Consider the following 17,997-nt stretch of genomic DNA (forward strand, 5'->3'; position numbering starts at 1 on the left):
ATTAATTGAGAAGTCACTTAAGTGATTTTTTTTAAGTATTTTTCGTATGTTAAGTTTTAAAAATAGTTATAATTTGATTGGTTGTTGACGTTTATTAGTCATTTATTTTAATCAGATCTAAAAATAAAAGGTAACTATAGAACTAACTAATATAAATTACCAAATAACACAAGTAATATTACAAATAATGATTTATGGTAACTAATTGTAGAATTGGAGAACTAATATATATGTTTTATCAATTTCTTTTTATTTATCAATTATTTATATATAGTTAAATAGAAACTTTAACTTTTTTTAATTGAAAGAAATTTAGTGGGTATATATTCTTATATAAAAGAGTTAGATTTGTAGGTAAAGAATTATTAGAACTTTTTATGTTTTATAAAGTCCACAAAAAACGTTTACAAAATATCTTTATGATAAAAGCATCTGATCATTGTATTGATCCTACACAAAAAAAATTCTCTTTTTTATTTCTTGAAAGCTAGAGTATTCCTGGTTATTTCACGTGTTAAAATAAAATATAAAGTAATTCTACAACCAATTATCTTATTTAATTATAACATTGCTTTTATGTGAGAGAAATATTTATAATGACTAAGGTTTACGTTGTTGAACTATTTTAAATCTCATAGATCTTCCAAAAATATATACTGAAATTTTTGATTATCTAACTATTTAAAATTAAAAATTAAAAATTTTACTTTTAATTATTATTCAAAAATTATAACAATGTAAACATAATATATATTTCTTCATATAATATAATTACCCGCAAAATTGCGGTCAAACACCTAGTAGACTATTGTTTCTAAAATTCAAATTATTAAAAAAATTAATAAGCTGGGATTCTCTACAAGTACGAAATAAGACACGAGTGTTCATTATCTCTAATTTTGTTTCATTAATGTCCTCTTTCACCGACTACACAAGGCAATTCAAAAAGGAAATATGATTATCAGTATAAGTGTAGAGATTTGAACATCACGCAGTTGAGCTTTGCCGATGATTTAATTTTCACAGCTGGGTAAATTGCAATTTTAATAGTATTGTGTCTATTCTACAAGATTTTGAAAAATAGGTTTAGCTATTAACATGAGCAAAGCAAAGACAGATCGATCTAAAGAAGATCATTGCTTACTCCTCAGTAGCCCATATGAATCTGGTGACTATTGGTATGTTTAGTCGGACGGCAGCCGTTAGGTCACCTATTTTGAGTTATGGACACACAAAGCCAAAACATGTGTGTCGGGCGTGCGACCCATCAACCTACTAGCAATGGGGGAGAGCAGTAGGTCAAAATGAAAGAATAAATAAGCACGAGGAAATGCTAGGCTGATCAAAAGAAGAAGGATTAGCGAAAAGTATATCTAACTTTCTTCTCCAAAGAATTGACAGAAACCATGAAATTCTAATTGATCAGCTTCCAATCTTGTATTTGGGGTTATCTCTAACTACCAAGAGCATGATTTTTTTTTCTCAAAGGGCAGGACTCTTTTTTTTTTCTCAAAGGGCATGACTCTTGTGGACTATGAACCTTCAATTTTTTTGTTTGTTTTGATAAAGTTTTATCGGCTATTTGGTTGGTCTCCAGACTAACGCTCTTAGCGCAATAGAGCTCTTAGCACAATAAAGTGGACTAACCTATCATCTTTTATCTCATGGGCAGGTCAATTACAACTCATTCAATGAGTAATCGTAAATATCACTAACCTACGTTGTTCTGACTTTCTCTGGCCAAGGTCTCCCCATACTACAATGGAAACAAAAGTAGTGTGGATAAGTATAGATGTATAGTAGATAAGCGAGAAGGTGGCATGAGGATAAAAAAATAGTTCAAGGACCCATCTAAAGAATTGCATGTATAAAAAAAATAGTGCGTTATTGCTTTTTGTGTTTTTTGGTAAACTGCGTTATTCAACTGTTTGTGTGATTGGTGACACTTGCTCAATTAGGCACTTCCCGCACCATGGTTACCAATCACTACCAAAGTCTCACTAAAAGTTTTTTTACTTGGTGACACTTGCTCAATTATTTCATATTTCATATGTAACCGAAACCAGGCCCAACGGGCTTACAGAAAACTTATAAACTACTAAAAGACTTAACAGAAAAATGATGGACAACCTAACTGGTACTGACCCTGCTAAAAAGGAGAAAACCAGGTGCCAAGAGGGGTTAATGATGAAACTGAGGACGAATTCAAGCGAGTTGATCTTGAAAGGGGAACAAGTCTAAGTTTGATAGTGTCTTTGATTTCGGTAATGAGAGTGTCTGATGTTCTCTGGACAGAGGAATGAAGTCGAGCGTTACGTTCCCTCCAGATAGCGTACATTGACGCTTGATAGAGGAGTCGAACTATCAGAGTGACGTGAGGCTCTGAAGAGGGTCTGGTCATCCACATCACGATCGCGTCATAGGTATTAGGGGCCTGGAGGTTCGCTCGAGTAAGAAAATGGTTCCATATAGTGAAGCTATATATGCAGATGAAGAACAGATGCTCCCGAGATTCTTCATGGGTAGAGCAAAGCACACACGATGCAGGAACATCAAGACACCAACGCCTCATATTCCAAAAGTTAATGTAGAGGCTATTTGAAAATTCTGGATATCTATGGATTGTTTGGTCTAGACACTACCTCTTTCGTTATTCTTCTTTTTGAAAACATCACAAGAATTTTAGTGGATAAAAATGTCCACCTTACCTCGTCACTTTGATTCTTACCAAGCATATAGGACTTGTATTTCTCGTGATGGAACAGAATAGGCGAAGTCTAGGGACGATATGATCTGTTTTTTTTTCTTAATTTTTATCATATATTTATCATATTAGATTTGCATTGGCCTATTATTATATGAAAATATGCGTAAATAATACATTTACAAATTAATATATATATATTATATAAATTGACAATTTATATTTTACCATTTAAATAAATATAATTTCATATTTATGAAAATATGTCAATTCATTAATCTAGTAAATTTGATGGAATAACCCGTAAATATTTATCGTATTAGATTTGCGTTAAACTATTATTATATGAAATATGCATATACTAATATATTTACATATTAATTTATATTTTATTTATATATTATATAAATTGACAATTTATATTACACCATTTAAATAAATATATTTTCATATTTATGAAAAATATGTTAATACCTTAATCTAGTAAATTTGACGGAATAGCCCGCAAAAGCTTTATTATTTTTCCATTATAGTTATGAGGAATTTGCCAAATATGACTCAAAACATGATTTTAAATAGGCCTGGGCATTCGGGGTCCCAATCGGGTTTCGGTTTTGTCCAATCGGGTCTCGGTTTTTCGGTTTTATCAAAATCAGCCCCATTCGGATTATATAAAAATTCGGTTCGGGACCGGTTCGGTTTTATCGGGTTCGGATCGGGGTTAGTAAATCTTCAAAGAACCGGTACAACCCGGTGTACTTTCGGGTTTTGGGTTCCAACCGGTTCTTCGGTTTTAAAGTACTTGATTTATACCTATTTTGTAACCAAAACATAAGTAAAATCGGTTCTTCGGGTTTAAAGTACTTGATTTGTACCTATTTTGTAACTAAAACATAAGTAAAATCGATTCAGAAATAAGAAAAAAACATCAAACATGATCATTCAAAGTCAAATGAAAGGTATACGTTGTTATTGATAGAAAGAAAACCAATAAATGAAATCATAAAACGAAAAATTAAGTTATCATGAAATGAAAAAATTATTCAATGAAAATAAAACCAAAATCTAAAAATTTCAAGCCTCAACCGCCACTTTCAACCATCAACCTTCAAGTAGTAGATAGTTATTGTAGATGTTTAATAATATCTTAGTGTATTTTGGCTACATATCAGGAATTGAGATCATGTTTGGTACAAGTTCTTTTTTGGCATTTTGAATGTTTCGGGTTCTATCGGATATCCATTTAATTTCGGGTTCGGTTCGGATAATACCCATAACCCGAAATACCATAAAACAAGATCCATTCGGTATATATGTCGGGTTCGGATCGGTTCGGATTCATTTTCATCGGATCGGGTTCGGTTCGGATTTTTGGGTTCGGTTTATTTGCCCAGCCCTAATTTTAAATGCAAAAGTATATCCAAACTTGAATCAATTACAAAAGTAATCCAAAGTCTTGTGAAATTACAACAGCCCCTTATACCATCTATGCTAGAGCATTATCAAAAAAGTATATTTGTACATCAATCTACATATACCAAAAGAGTGTTGAAACGCTTTAACATGTATAAAACAGCTCCTTTTAGCACCTGATAGTCATTAAATCACTTAATGTCGAAAATGATCCATTTCGACCATCTGAGGAAAATGAAGAAATATTTGGTCCTGAAATTTCATATTTAAGTGCAACTGGAACTCTCATGTATCTTTTAAATTGCACAAGACCTGATATATCATTGCTGTCAATCTTTTGGCAAGATTTAGTTCGTCTCCTTCTCGAAGACATTGGAATGAAATTAAATATGATATTTCGATATCTCCAAGGGACTATTGATTTAGGTTTATTTTATCCTAAAAACTCTAAAGGTCAAATGATTGGTTACGCAAATGCATGCTATTTTTCAGATCCACATAAAGTACGATCATAGACGGGATACGTTTTTCACAATCGGAAGCACCGCTGTATCCTGGCGTTCTCAGAAACAGACACTTGTGGCTACTTCTTCAAATCATTCTGAAATTATTGTACTCCATGAAACAAGTAGAGAATGTGTATGGCTGAGATCAATAAATCGACATATCCGGTCAAGTAGTAGGATTAGTGAAGATACAGTCCCAACAATTTTATATGAAGATAATGCGGTTTGTGTTGCTCAAACAAAAGAAGGATATATAAAAAGTGATAGAAGGAGACATATACTTCCTAAGTTTTTTTCATACACTCAGGAGTTCGAGAAGAATAAAGAAATTGAATTAATGTATGTCCGCTCATGTGACAATGCTGCTGATTTCTTCACAAAATCACTTCATACCTCGGTGTTCAAGAAGCATGTCTATAATATAGGAATGTTGCACTTACAAGACCTATAAAACTGTTCAATCGAGGAGAGCATACGCAGTTGTACTTGTTATACCTTGATATGGTTTTTCCTAAAAAAAATTTTAAAGAGGCAACAAGGACGTTAAGCCAGAGAAAATAACGACACCGATCAATAAGAAAGAGAAAGTGTTACAAACGTCAAATAACACAGCAATACGAAGAGGAGGAGAGGAGAGGCGACTCAATTGTTGAGTTTGTAAACAAATGTAGGATCTGCTGTCACTATTTACACTAACTTCTACTTTTTTATCTCTATATAAACGAATGAAGTTATATCATTGTAACTCGCATCTTACATCTTTTTTTTCTCTCTATATTAAACTCTCTCACTCGTATATTTATCATATATCAGTATTATTTTTTTCCTGCGGTATAAAATTTTGTCTCTATTAAAAATTTTCCGATGTAATAAAATTATAAGTATTTTTACAACAAAAATCAGATTAATATGTTCGGACTACTAAAGTTGTTAATGAAGCAATAAACAAAAAGAATATGTTAAAAAGAGAAGTAAAGTATAAAAACTAAAAATCAAAATACGTTGGCGACTTTATAGCACCGCCGATGACTATACACTTTAGAGCATTGACTTTGAAGCAAAGCCTACCTGTATAGTATATCAAAACACAGCATTAATCAGTCTCTCTCTCTCTCTCTCTCTCTCCCCAAATCAAAACAAAACAACGTTAAATCCCAAATCCTTCCTTGGTTGAAACCTCGTAAAGGCAAAACCTCTATCCTTTCTCCTCACCGAGATTCGTCCTCTCGCTTCATGGGTCTGTTCTCCAATCTTCGAGGACCCAGAATCGGAGCTGCCCACGACGAATTGCCTCTAGCAAATGGCTCTTCTTCTTCTTCGTCGTCTCACTCTTCATCAATCAGGCGAAAGCTGTCGAATTTATTACCAATCTGCGTGGCTCTGGTAGTCATCGCCGAGATCGGGTTTCTGGGTCGGCTCGATAAGGTCGCTTTGGTCGATACGTTGACCGATTTCTTCACTCAGTCTCCGTCGCTCTCTCAGCCTCCTCCGCCGAGTAGATCCGAGAGGAAGATCGATGTGGTGGGGACGGAGAAGATCTGCGAGGAGTGGTTGACGAGAGAAGACTCGGTGACTTACTCGAGGGACTTTGGTAAAAATCCAATCTTTATCTCCGGTGGTGCCAAGGTAATCTCCATTGGAAGATTGATTGATTAGTCAACATGAATTAAAAGGAATAACGCAAAAAAAAAAAAAACAAAAAAAAAAATTGAGGCTTTGATTGATCATAGAGAGTAATTTGTGAATTGTGGAGTGAGAATGAATGGTTTGTTCCCATCTCTTATGGATGGATTCATTTACATGTTTGTCTCTCTTTTTATAAATGTTAAGATGCTACTTCTTGTTGATGGGTCAATTTGTAGGACTTTCAATCTTGCTCTGTCGATTGTACATTTGAAGCTAGCGCAGGTAAGACACCAGATGCTACGTTTGGATTTGGTCATAAACCTGAAACTCTTGGCATAATCCGTTCCATGGAATCAGCTCAGTACTATCCTGATAATGATCTCTCACAGGCACGACGGTGGGTAAGCACAATCTTTAACGTTTTCTTCACGACATTTTTTTGTGTACAAGATGTTGTTATAAATGGGCTGACTTTTTTTTTTTATATATATTCTTTGTTTCATCAGGAGAGGTTATGATGTTGTGATGACCACTAGTCTTTCATCAGATGTTCCTGTTGGGTACTTTTCATGGGCGGAGTATGATATTATGGCTCCAGTACAGCCTAAGACCGAGAGGGCTATTGCAGCTGCTTTTATTTCCAACTGTGGCGCTCGTAATTTTCGGTTGCAAGCACTTGAAGCCCTGATGAGGACTAGAATCAAGATTGATTCTTATGGTGGTTGTCATCGAAACAGGGATGGAAAAGGTAACATAGAGATTAGGAACACTGCATGATCAACGAGCTATCATTTTGATGTCTTTTGGTTTTGTGAAATTCATATAGTTGACAAGGTTGAAGCACTCAAACGCTACAAGTTCAGTTTGGCTTTTGAGAACACCAATGAGGAGGATTATGTCACTGAGAAGTTCTTCCAATCTCTAGTTGCTGGTATGTTTTAGATTCACTGTCTTTCTCTATGAGCATATCTTAGAAACTCTTCTTTGGTGAGCAACTTGTTCAACGTTTACTCTTCAGGATCTGTCCCTGTGGTTGTTGGTGCTCCGAATATAGAAGACTTTGCTCCTGCTTCCGGCTCAATCCTTCAAATCAAGAGTATGGAAGATGTGGAGCCAGTTGCAAAGAGAATGAAGTATCTCGCAGATAACCCTGCTGCTTATAATCACACACTAAGGTCCATTTCTTTGCCCTCAATGATTGTATCTGTGTGTAAATAACTTCTTCTTGAAAGCTTTCATGTTTGTGTTTTGATTTAGATGGAAGTACGAAGGTCCTTCAGATTCTTTCAAAGCACTTGTTGATATGGCTGCTGTGCATTCTTCTTGCCGTCTCTGCATTTTTCTGGCTACGAGGATCCAAGAACAAGAAGAGAAAAGCCCTAGTTTCAAGAAACGGCCTTGCAAGTGCACCAGGGGAGGATCAGACACAGTTTATCATGTTTTTGTTAGAGAAAGAGGCCGTTTTGAGATGGAATCCATCTTTCTGAGGTAAGAAAGCTTTACCTAACTTCCCCACCAAATAAAAAAACACATGATGTGATTATGTTTTGACTGAAATATACCAATACAGGGGTAAGAATCTGACTCTGGAAGCTTTGGAATCTGCGGTTGTGGCCAAGTTCAAGTCATTAAAACATGAGCCGGTGTGGAAGAAGGAAAGGCCTGAAAGCTTAAAAGGAGATAACGAGCTTAGAGTACACAAGATTTACCCGCTTGGCCTCACGCAGCGACAAGCTTTGTACAACTTCAAATTCGAGGGAAACTCGAGTCTAAGCACTCACGTTCAACACATCCCTTGTGCTAAGTTTGAGGTTGTCTTCGTGTAGTTTCATTCTCAAAGATCTATTTCTCGTCCTTAGTTTTGAAGGCATTTCTCTCTGTGTTAAAATCGCAAAAGTGCAAGAAACCGATTAGAAAAGACAACGTCATTTAAGTTATGACACTGGTTTGTTTTAGGCAAGAGATTTCTCTGTGTAAATCATTCGGACATTGCAGATGATTTGTTGTTGCTTTCTTGGTGCATAGATGTTTGAAGTTTTAGATGAATTTGATAGTTTTTTTTATCTCTTTAGAGTTGGTTGATTAACCTTTTAATATTTTTCATAGGTTTATGTTTAAAAAAACCACTTCTCATTAGGAAAATTGTCAATTTGTATCCCATCAATAAAAATGTAAAATACTATGCAAATCTCTCTTATTAGAATAAATAATAGAAACACTTTAAACTTTTGTTTGGCAACATAAATATCAGTTAAAGAAATAGCGTTGTTTGAAAACATGAATAACAATATATTAAAGATAAAAAGCAATGAGATTATGTTATCAATAAAAAGTGAAAATTCATTATATTATGAAAACTATATATATGGGCAAGTTTTAAAAATATACGAAAATGATTTGCCCAATCTAATTACCTAAAAACATCTTTGTCTAAAATAATCATAAAAACAATTTAAATTTTACATACATATTTCAAATCAAAATATTAATTTAAAATTAATTTATATCAAAAATTGATTTTACTAAAATGTTTTTATAACCATTATAAAAATGTTTTAAATATATTTAAGAAAAATACAATACAAAGCAATTTCAAACACCAACGTAAATTATGATTTTATATTTAATATTAAGTTTTAAAAATATAATATACATGATTATTTATATGATAATACGTATAAAATACTATTAATTATATAATTACTTATATGATGGTAGGTAAAAACACACGATTAATTATATAATGACACATATATGATATCTGATAGTGACATGAAAAATAAATAACAACATATTTTTGCAATATTATATCTTCTATCTTATTAAAGTAGAAGTATCTTTGGGAATGTTTGGAAACAAGAATAACATAATTAAAGAGAAATATAGTGTTGTTTGAAAATATGAATAGCAATATATTAAAAAAACAATTAATGGGCTTATGTTATTAAAAAAAAATTGAAGACCATTATATTTTTATAAATTATCTGTTAAGACCAGATTTAAAATATACGAAAAATGACTCATTCTAATTACTTTTTTTGTGCAACTGGTCCAATATAATTAACAAAAAACATATTTTGTCTAAATTAATCATTAAACAAAATTCAAAACAAAAATTGATTCAAAAATATACATGTATTCAAAAATTGATTTTGGCTAATTTATTTTCCAATAACCTTTATAAAATTGTTTTCAATATATATAAAAATACAATACAAAAGAACTAATAGATTGAGTAAACATTATTTATTTTCCAATGACCTTTATAAAATTGTTTTCAATATATATAAAAAATACAATACAAAAGAACTAATAGATTGAGTAAACATTATTTCTAATTTTCTTATGGACCACCGAAATAGAATTAGGTATACAATACTAGAAATAGCTATAATATTTGGGTTACAATATCAAATAAACGATGAAACAAAAAAATAATATTTGTATTACAAATACAATAATAGTCAAACAATAATATATAACGGGACCATAATTTTTAAACTCCAACAATTACCAATTAGTTATAAATTTATAATGTTCTTACAAATTAAAGCAAACACCCGTGTAGACGCACGGATCAAGATCTAGTACTGTATTAACACATGATCCAATTATATATTTATGAGTGATTTGTTTCTTAAAAAAAATATTATTAATTACCATATATTTTGACCAATAATTATTAGGAGAAATATCCTAACAAAAGCATAAAATTATATTTACATAACGTATAAAATAGTTGACAAAAAAAACATAACGTATAAAATATATGCAATACCTTTTTATTCGCTACTTGAATATTTAAGACTATTTTATAATTATAAAAACAAACGGATAAACTTTAAGCAACACTATGCATCTAGACTCTATGATTTTTAGAGAATCAGAAAAAAGAATTTACAAAAGAAAAAAGACGGAACAAAAAATATGTGAGGTAATTATTTCCAAATTTCAAAACTTAGAAATATTATTCGATAAAAAATTAAAATAGTAGAGTAAATATTAGGGGTGGGCGTTCGGGTACCCGCGGGTCTATTCGGGTTTCGGGTTTTCAGAGTCAAAGATTTCAGCCTCATTCGGGTATTTCTAAGTTTTGGTTCGGGTTCAGTTCGGATCTTTGCGGGTTCGGTTCGGGTTCGGATAACCCACTAAAACTATTTTAAAATTTTGAAATTCATTATATACTTAAATTTCTCAAAATCTATAAACAAAATAATATATTACATACAAATTTGAATAACATATGTCAAAATACCTAAACTTAACATATATTTGATTTGGTTTGAATATTTGGATAGATAATCAATAGATATTTCAAGTATTTTTGGTGTTTTGAGTATATTTGAACTATTTTAGACATTTACTTTTGACTATTTATATATATTTTCAAGTATTTTGGATAATTAAAAATATCTTATATATTCTGGATGTTTTTAATAGACATTAAATCTAAAATATATTTATATAGAGGTTATAGAAATCTATTTCGGATACATTCGAGTACCCGAAATATTTCGGTTCGGGTAGGGTTCGGTTCGGGTTCTTTAGATACCAAAATTTTAAATCCGTTCGGTTATTTAATCAATTTCGATTCAGGTTCGGTACTACTTTTTTCGGGTCGGGTCGGTTCGGTTATTCGGATTCGGATTTTTTGCCCAGCCCTAGTAAATATCGTTAAAAAAAAAATCAAAACAAATATTTGAGTATCTTAATTAGTTTAGAAACCGAATAAAAACTATAACGAACTCAGTTAGTTTTTTTTCGCGCAATCTCCGACTCATATACTATTAAACAAACCAAGGAGAACCTCATTATTCACCTGATTGAAGTTTTTTTATCAAACGAAACTCTCCTCTTGGATTTTCAAATTATGAGTAGAAATCAGAATCTTCAAGAGATCGCAAACCGTGTATGATTTTTATTCTTTATCTGTAAATCCTTTAATATTCATCTTACATTGTAATTTGTATCATGGTTCCCTCAGTTTATTTCTCTATCATGTATGAACTCTTATATATCAATATTAATAATACAATCAGGTTGACGTCCGAAAAAACTACTATGCAAATATTGTAATAAATGGAGAGACGTATGATCCAATTATATTATTAATTACCTTATATTTTGACCAATACCTATTAGGAAAAGTATCCTAACAAAAGCATAAAGTTATATTTACATAATGTATAAAATATATGCAATACCTTTTTATTCACTACTTGAATATTTAAGACGATTTTATAATTTTAAAAACAAAGGGATAAACTTTAAGCAACACTATGCACACTGCATCTAGACTCTATGATTTTTAGAGAATCTGAAAAAAATACAAAAAAAGAAGACGGAACAAAAAGAGGATCTGAGGTAACATTTTCAAATACTAAAATCAGAAATATTATTCGATAAAAAAAAACTAAAGTAGTAGAGTAAATATCGTAAAAAATCAAAACAAATATTTGAGAATCTTATGTAGAAACCGAATAAAAACTACAACCCAACACAACAACTATATTAGTTAGTTTCTTTCGCACAATCTACGACTCATATTTAAACAAACCAAAGAGAACCTCATTATTCACTTGATTGAAGCTTTTTTGTCAAACGAAACTCTCCTCTTGGATTTTCAAATTATGAGTAGAAATCAGAATTTTCTAGAGAAGACCGCAAACCATGTATGTGTTTTTTATATATTTTTTTCTCTGCAAATCCTTCAATATTCATGACCCTTCTCATTAGTTCTTTTCAAACTTTGTTTCAGATCAAGGACGAAATCGAAAGATGTATTAAAAAATATATGAATTTGGAACAAACCATTACGTATATACATGAAAAATACCATATTCATCATGTTATCACTAGCGCAAGTAAGTAAACAATCAAATTTGATCTCAATTTCCCAATCTTTTCCTCCTGTAAAATTTTGTTTTTGTTAGCAGTTTGGGAACGTCTTCAAGAAGGTAATCCAGATTTCTTCGAAGAATACTACAAACGATGCGAAGTTGCTCGTCAAATAGCTGCATTCAACGACTTGCTTGCTCAACAAGTAGACCTAATGCACAAACTTAGAGAAATTGAGCTTAGTAACGTTGCACCAGGTAACTAATAATAGTTAGAACACTATTATGTTTCTCGTTAAGTTTATTACTCAAATCGTTTTATGAAAGACCTGATTTGTGTGTCTTTTTGTAGTAACACAACTTCAGCAACCTATTGATCAATTTCATCATCATAATGATCAAGTTAATCATCACCATCATCATCACCATCAAGATCATATTTATGATCAGTGGATTGCATCTAATGATTTTGCTTATATAGAGAACTCAGTCTCTTCTCTCATTGACGCGTCATGGATTGCTGCACCACCACAATCAAATATTTTTAATTACGGTACTGATTTTCAAGATATGATGAGTATAGAGCAATTCACTAGAGAATTAGATCAACAACAACAAATATTGCAACTAAAATCTCAGCAACCAGAACATCTAACAGATCAACAAGTAGAATATTGTCCTCAGAAGCATGATTATACGACATTACCTGTGCAACAAGTGCCTGCTCAATCTCTGGCTTCTTTGAACAGTCTTGATTTTGGTAAACTAGCTTTTTAAAAAATCCTTTCACTCACATACACATACTACTAAATATGGTTTCTTTGTTTTTTTCTCTTGAAGCAGGTGATGGATTAACCAACAACCACGGCTCAACAGCAACAACAGGGAGTGATGCAACAAAAGAAATTCGCAAAAATAATCAGTAATGGTCTAAATGACCTTTTCTTGTTTCCTTTTTCTTCTTTTGGTCTGTTCCTTTACTTCAGAACACTTATATGAAATAAAGGGAGCTGACAATAAAGTGTAGATAGATATTACGGGAATGCATATTTTTTCTAGCGTTTGTGGGAAGAATTAAAGAAATAATCCACAAGATTTCTGCAAGATATTTTTTTAAAAAGAATTAGTGTAATATTAGCAGCAAAATTGAGAGAGAATGGCCAACTTTACCAACGGTGGTGTTTTTTTTTTTTTTTTTTTTGAAACACACCAACGGTGGTGTTACAAAATATGTTTTCTACTAGAAAACGGATGTAAAAGAAAACCAGAATACAGCTGGTTTTAAATTAAATGGGTAAATTTGGTCTAATCTTGTGGTACAGTTTTAGTTCCAGACTAGTATTTAACAATAACGAAATTCCTACATCGGAAGAAACATATTGTGTTTTAATGTATATAAAAGTTACAATTCACGATTACTAGACTTCGAGCTTAGTAACGTTAGCTTGGATCCATGGAGACATAAAGGTGACGAAACAATTGGGTCGGGGGTTTGGTTTGGTTAGAGGAGGATTATCTACTGGCTAAGAAAGGAGTTCAGCGCCTGAAATTGAGCTTAGGCTTGCATGCTAGGCCTCTTTTAGTATCGTAGAGCGGATGGATTATTGGACACTGGTAGTCTGAACCAACTATGACCCGGTTCCAATTGGACCATCAAAGGTTTTTCTAATCTTAATTTATGGCAGTGGGGAAGCAAATTGCTTATTTACATTTATTTCTATCCAAAACAAAATCTTAAGAAGTTTCTTGTCTTTGTGAGACGATCAGAAGAATTCATCAAATCTAGTCTTTAGTTTTTGTTATTGTTTTCTTCTGTTCGGTAGGTTATAATTTTTCTGAGTTGTTGGATTTCAAGAGTGAGGTTGGGAACAATGAATAGCGTTGCTTCTTGGTTCCTTAGCGTTCTTGCTCATGGACTATTATGATAGTCGAGGGGTGGATTAATCTTATCGTATATTCACAATGGCGAGTCTTCTGTTTATAAAGGATGATGAAGGAATTATATTTTCCTAATGAATATGAAAAAACTTATTTTGACCTTACTCCCCATCAAAAACTTATTTTGACCTCAAGCATCCAGAGACCAACAACATCACAAAATCATTGATGGTCACCAAATTCAAAAAGAAGTTCTTAGCAATCAGCGATCACAATATGAGCTGTTAGGTTACAAGAGTGACGCTGGGACAAGGGCAGTGCTTCTTGGTTCCTTAACGACCGAAGATGTTTTGCGAATTTCAGAAAACAATGGTTACAACATGGAAGACAGAAGTTCAGAACAAGGGTTTTCAGTGTTCTGTTCCTTTTTTGATAAGCTTGTGGTTTCTTGAGATACAACTGGTCTTATATATGTGGTAAATCTTCTGCTTAAAGGAGTTTGATACAGATGTGTTAATGGCTGCATATGAACCCATTCTCATCTAGTAAACTCCCATCCAACGCTTTGTTATTGTTGTTCCACATGTCTGTAGTCTCATGTGTGTTTCCCCTCTGAGCCAAAGTGCGTATCCTCTGGGAGATGGTTTAAGTGTGATGCCAGCTTCACTATCAGGAATTATTCAAATGCATGATATCATTGGAACAATCACTCTCTACTTTCAAAGTCCATTAATGACTGGGGTCGTTTAGGGACCTCTGCTTGAGTTTGTGTGTGCTTCAAAAACAAATTGAGCGGACAATGTGATGCAGAGTTATCATGAGAGCAATGTCCAATAAACATACTATCTCCATGGAGGTACAAGATTAGCCAAATGTTTGGTCTTAGTGACTCAAGGGTGAAACGCTGTCGTAGGAAGTTTAATCAAAATGATTTCAAGTTACTTAATCCCACATCGGAAGAAATAAGTTTTCCCTCGTTATATATATAAGTTTAGCTCACAACCACTGTACGTCGAGCTTAGTAACGCAGGCTTGTGATCCAAGTGGAGTCAACAAGATGATGGGACACTGGACCGATCTCTTTGGGCCGGGTTCGGGTTAGGCTATCTACTTGCTTGCCCATTCCAAGTTGGGAGTTGAGGGTTCGGATTCAAGCGAAGGCTTGGGGTTCGACCTCTCTTAGAGCGGAGGAGACTGCGTGAGGCTGGTTTCACAGAGCAGCGTCACCTCCCGCTTTCAACGGTGGAAGGATCACGAGCCGGTGCCTTCTGAGCCCACTATGACCCAAAAAGCCGGCTCCAATCGGACCATCATCTTTTTACTTTTGAAATGACTGTTCTTCATGTGAGAATCTTAATTCCCGTTGATGCCTTGGGACATTTCATTTTTTGAGGTTATTCCTTCATATAAACATTTGTTTATTATGTAAGAAAGCATACTTCTTCGAATTGATTGTTTGAACTATGAATTCATCTGTTTTATCGTATAAAAACATGTTTGAACCAATGTAAACTTCTGTGTCACGAAAAGCTGAAAAGGAACATAATCTAATCAAATATTTATTCAGTATTTATCTAATACATTTGCAAGATCGGTGAGATTTGATTATTGGTTAGAATCTAGCTTTCGGATACCGATTATCACCCATTACAAACTGAACGATGCAAAGAGTCCTTGTGGAAATTGTTGTGTTGCTTGCCTGGGAGACCATAGAAAAGGACTCTGCTGTTATGATGGCTCATCACATAATCACCGTCATCCTCACTGTCTCCTCTTACTTTGTGGGGGTAATCAGATTTTGATTTTTCTATTTACATTTTATCGAAAGGACTTGTTGAGATTGGATCCTAATTATATTATACTTAGATGGAATTGCTTAGGTAACAGGAAGCTTGTGTTAAGTGAACGAACTCAAGCCTGTTTCTGTATTTCATAAGGGCTATACCTTGCTCTATAAAATTTTCAGTATTTGCTTACTTGTTGCTGGCTTTGTGCCTAGGTGGTTTTACCTTTTGAATGGGAAGTGAAAAAAAAATCTGAACATATTAGATCAAAAGGGATCTGTAGAACAACTGATATTATTCATATGCAAACATTCTTTTGAATCGGATCAATTTTTTTTTTTTTTTTGGGGAAGAATCGGATCAATCATCCTCGCCATTCATGACATGAAATTTTTTGGATATGACATCAGCGAAAGATACATTAATGTACTTTGGCTTCAAAAGGGAATGTAGAAACAACATATATTTGATCAAAAAAAAAAAAAAAAAAAAAAGAAACAACATATATTGGTGGTATCTCATCATTTGTGCGATGATCACAAGACAGCTTCAAAACAGAAGAAAAGTTGGAGAAGACATATAAGATCAGGTAACCCGTCAAATATCTAATATATTAAAAGAGGAGTAGTTTTGCAAGTTATTTACAATGGCAGGCCACTGAAATTATTATTTAATCTACCTTTTAGGATTCTTTGTTTTTTCCTCTTTAATTAATGCATTTCCAAAATCAAATTCTAGCTAAAAAAATCATGGAAACAATAATTAATAAATCTAACTTTTAGTATTATTTGTATTTTCCTATTTTATTATATATATATATGTGTTTGGGAATAATTAATTATATATATATCATAATTAAATACATACATTATATCGTAACTATTTTACTAATTCCATATAAACATAATAATTAATTACATATTAGTTAATTTACCTTTTAGATTTTTTTCTTATTAATTATCTACCTAGCTTTAAATAATTAATGAACAATATTGTTTTAAAATCTATATAATTATATTTTTATTATATATAAGTAATAACTAAAATAAAAGTCACATAAAAAGAACCATTTATATAATATATAGATTAATATATAAATATATTATGTTACATATATTTTCATATAAATAATAGTCCAATGTAAATTTAGTATGATAAATGTTGAAATTAGAAAATATATAGCACCATATATTTAAAAAAAATAAAAGTACATTTGATCCATAAAAAAATACATTTGTACCGGATATACGGATCATATTCTAAAAATATGGATGATACAATTGATGGTTTATAGATAAAATAAAATTATAAAATATAAAATTATTGTGTTTAGAAATGTCATATTAAAAAATTATTTAAACGGATAAATTTTAAAATATAGATTATCGCTTATACAAATAAATATTTTAAAAAAAAATAAAAATAAACATCCGTGCGGGTACGCTGGTCAAACTCTAGTTTTGTTTTTAAGATGAAAGTTATGCTTATAAGATATTTTAGTGATTGTCAGAAATATGTTACATAAAACTATCACACCTTGGACTATGTTGTTGTGTCTTTGGATGGCAAAAATGGTGTGCACATATTCAAATAGCACTTTTAGCATCGTGGTTATTGACGAAGTAAAGAGAACAAATTCTTTCCAATGTTGGATAAAGAAAAGGATAATAAAAAAGTACTAATCGCGCCAGGTAGGGGTCGAACCTACGGCCTTCTGCTTAGGAAACAGACGCTCTATCCACTGAGGTACAGGCGCTTGCTTGGTTCCTTATACAACAAATATAATATATAAAATGAGCTAGTACCATGTAGTATGTGTGGTTTAAAAATAATTTCAGAAAAAGGAATTAAATAAAACTTTAAAAATAGAAGATAATCTTCTATTACATTGTACGTTCTAGCAAGTATTAATGAAAAATGTACGATGTTCTAAATAAGAGTTTGTAAAATAGGCACTGACAAAATTGTTATATAGACAAAAATAGCACTAAATCAAGTTTATGTTTCCAAACTAGCACTTAAGGTCAAAAGTCACAAAAATAACACTTAATGTTTTATCAAAAGTCACAAATTTAGGGTTTAAAGTTAAAGGGTGGGGTTTAGGATTTAGGGTTTAGGGTTTAGGGTTTAGGGTTTAGGGTTTAGAGTTTAGGGTTTAGGGTTTAGATTTTAGGGTTTAGGGTTTAGAGTTTAGGGTTTAGGGTTTAGAGTTTAGGGTTTAGGGTTTATGGTTTAGGGTTTAGGGTTTA

At 32.3% G+C, this 17,997-nt stretch overlaps 2 protein-coding genes and 1 non-coding gene across 3 annotated transcripts; 2 read left to right on the forward strand and 1 right to left on the reverse strand.

Annotated features, from left to right (window-relative positions):
• The first annotated feature begins 5,673 nt into the window (after positions 1 to 5,673).
• Positions 5,674 to 8,316, forward strand: LOC106406562 (putative fucosyltransferase-like protein). Its single transcript, XM_013847254.3, has 7 exons — positions 5,674 to 6,249; positions 6,486 to 6,646; positions 6,756 to 6,997; positions 7,076 to 7,180; positions 7,268 to 7,424; positions 7,507 to 7,737; positions 7,820 to 8,316. The coding sequence occupies exons 1-7, from the start codon at positions 5,857 to 5,859 to the stop codon at positions 8,073 to 8,075; spliced, it is 1,545 nt and encodes a 514-aa protein (XP_013702708.2). The 5' UTR covers positions 5,674 to 5,856; the 3' UTR covers positions 8,076 to 8,316.
• Positions 8,317 to 10,872: 2,556 nt separating this feature from the next.
• Positions 10,873 to 14,605, forward strand: LOC106404355 (protein hunchback). Its single transcript, XM_022704157.2, has 5 exons — positions 10,873 to 11,921; positions 12,008 to 12,113; positions 12,186 to 12,344; positions 12,439 to 12,846; positions 12,927 to 14,605. The coding sequence occupies exons 1-5, from the start codon at positions 11,880 to 11,882 to the stop codon at positions 13,010 to 13,012; spliced, it is 801 nt and encodes a 266-aa protein (XP_022559878.2). The 5' UTR covers positions 10,873 to 11,879; the 3' UTR covers positions 13,013 to 14,605.
• A 2,826-nt stretch (positions 14,606 to 17,431) lies between these two features.
• TRNAR-CCU lies at positions 17,432 to 17,504 on the reverse strand. Its single transcript has one exon. It is a non-coding gene; the product is annotated as a tRNA-Arg (tRNA).
• Positions 17,505 to 17,997: the final 493 nt, after the last annotated feature.

Source organism: Brassica napus, chromosome C6 (genome assembly GCF_020379485.1).
Source record: "Brassica napus cultivar Da-Ae chromosome C6, Da-Ae, whole genome shotgun sequence".
NCBI lineage: Eukaryota > Viridiplantae > Streptophyta > Magnoliopsida > Brassicales > Brassicaceae > Brassica > Brassica napus.

Bases quoted from the DNA above. Each gene is read 5' to 3' on its own strand.
- LOC106406562 (XM_013847254.3), top strand. From the start codon at position 5,857: ATGGGTCTGTTCTCCAATCTTCGAGGACCCAGAATCGGAGCTGCCCAC. The intron at 7,425-7,506 runs GTCCATTTCTTT...GTTTTGATTTAG, and splicing joins GCTTATAATCACACACTAAG to ATGGAAGTACGAAGGTCCTT. The intron at 7,738-7,819 runs GTAAGAAAGCTT...ATACCAATACAG, and splicing joins ATGGAATCCATCTTTCTGAG to GGGTAAGAATCTGACTCTGG.
- LOC106404355 (XM_022704157.2), top strand. From the start codon at position 11,880: ATGAGTAGAAATCAGAATTTTCTAGAGAAGACCGCAAACCAT. The intron at 11,922-12,007 runs GTATGTGTTTTT...ACTTTGTTTCAG, and splicing joins TAGAGAAGACCGCAAACCAT to ATCAAGGACGAAATCGAAAG. The intron at 12,345-12,438 runs GTAACTAATAAT...GTCTTTTTGTAG, and splicing joins GCTTAGTAACGTTGCACCAG to TAACACAACTTCAGCAACCT.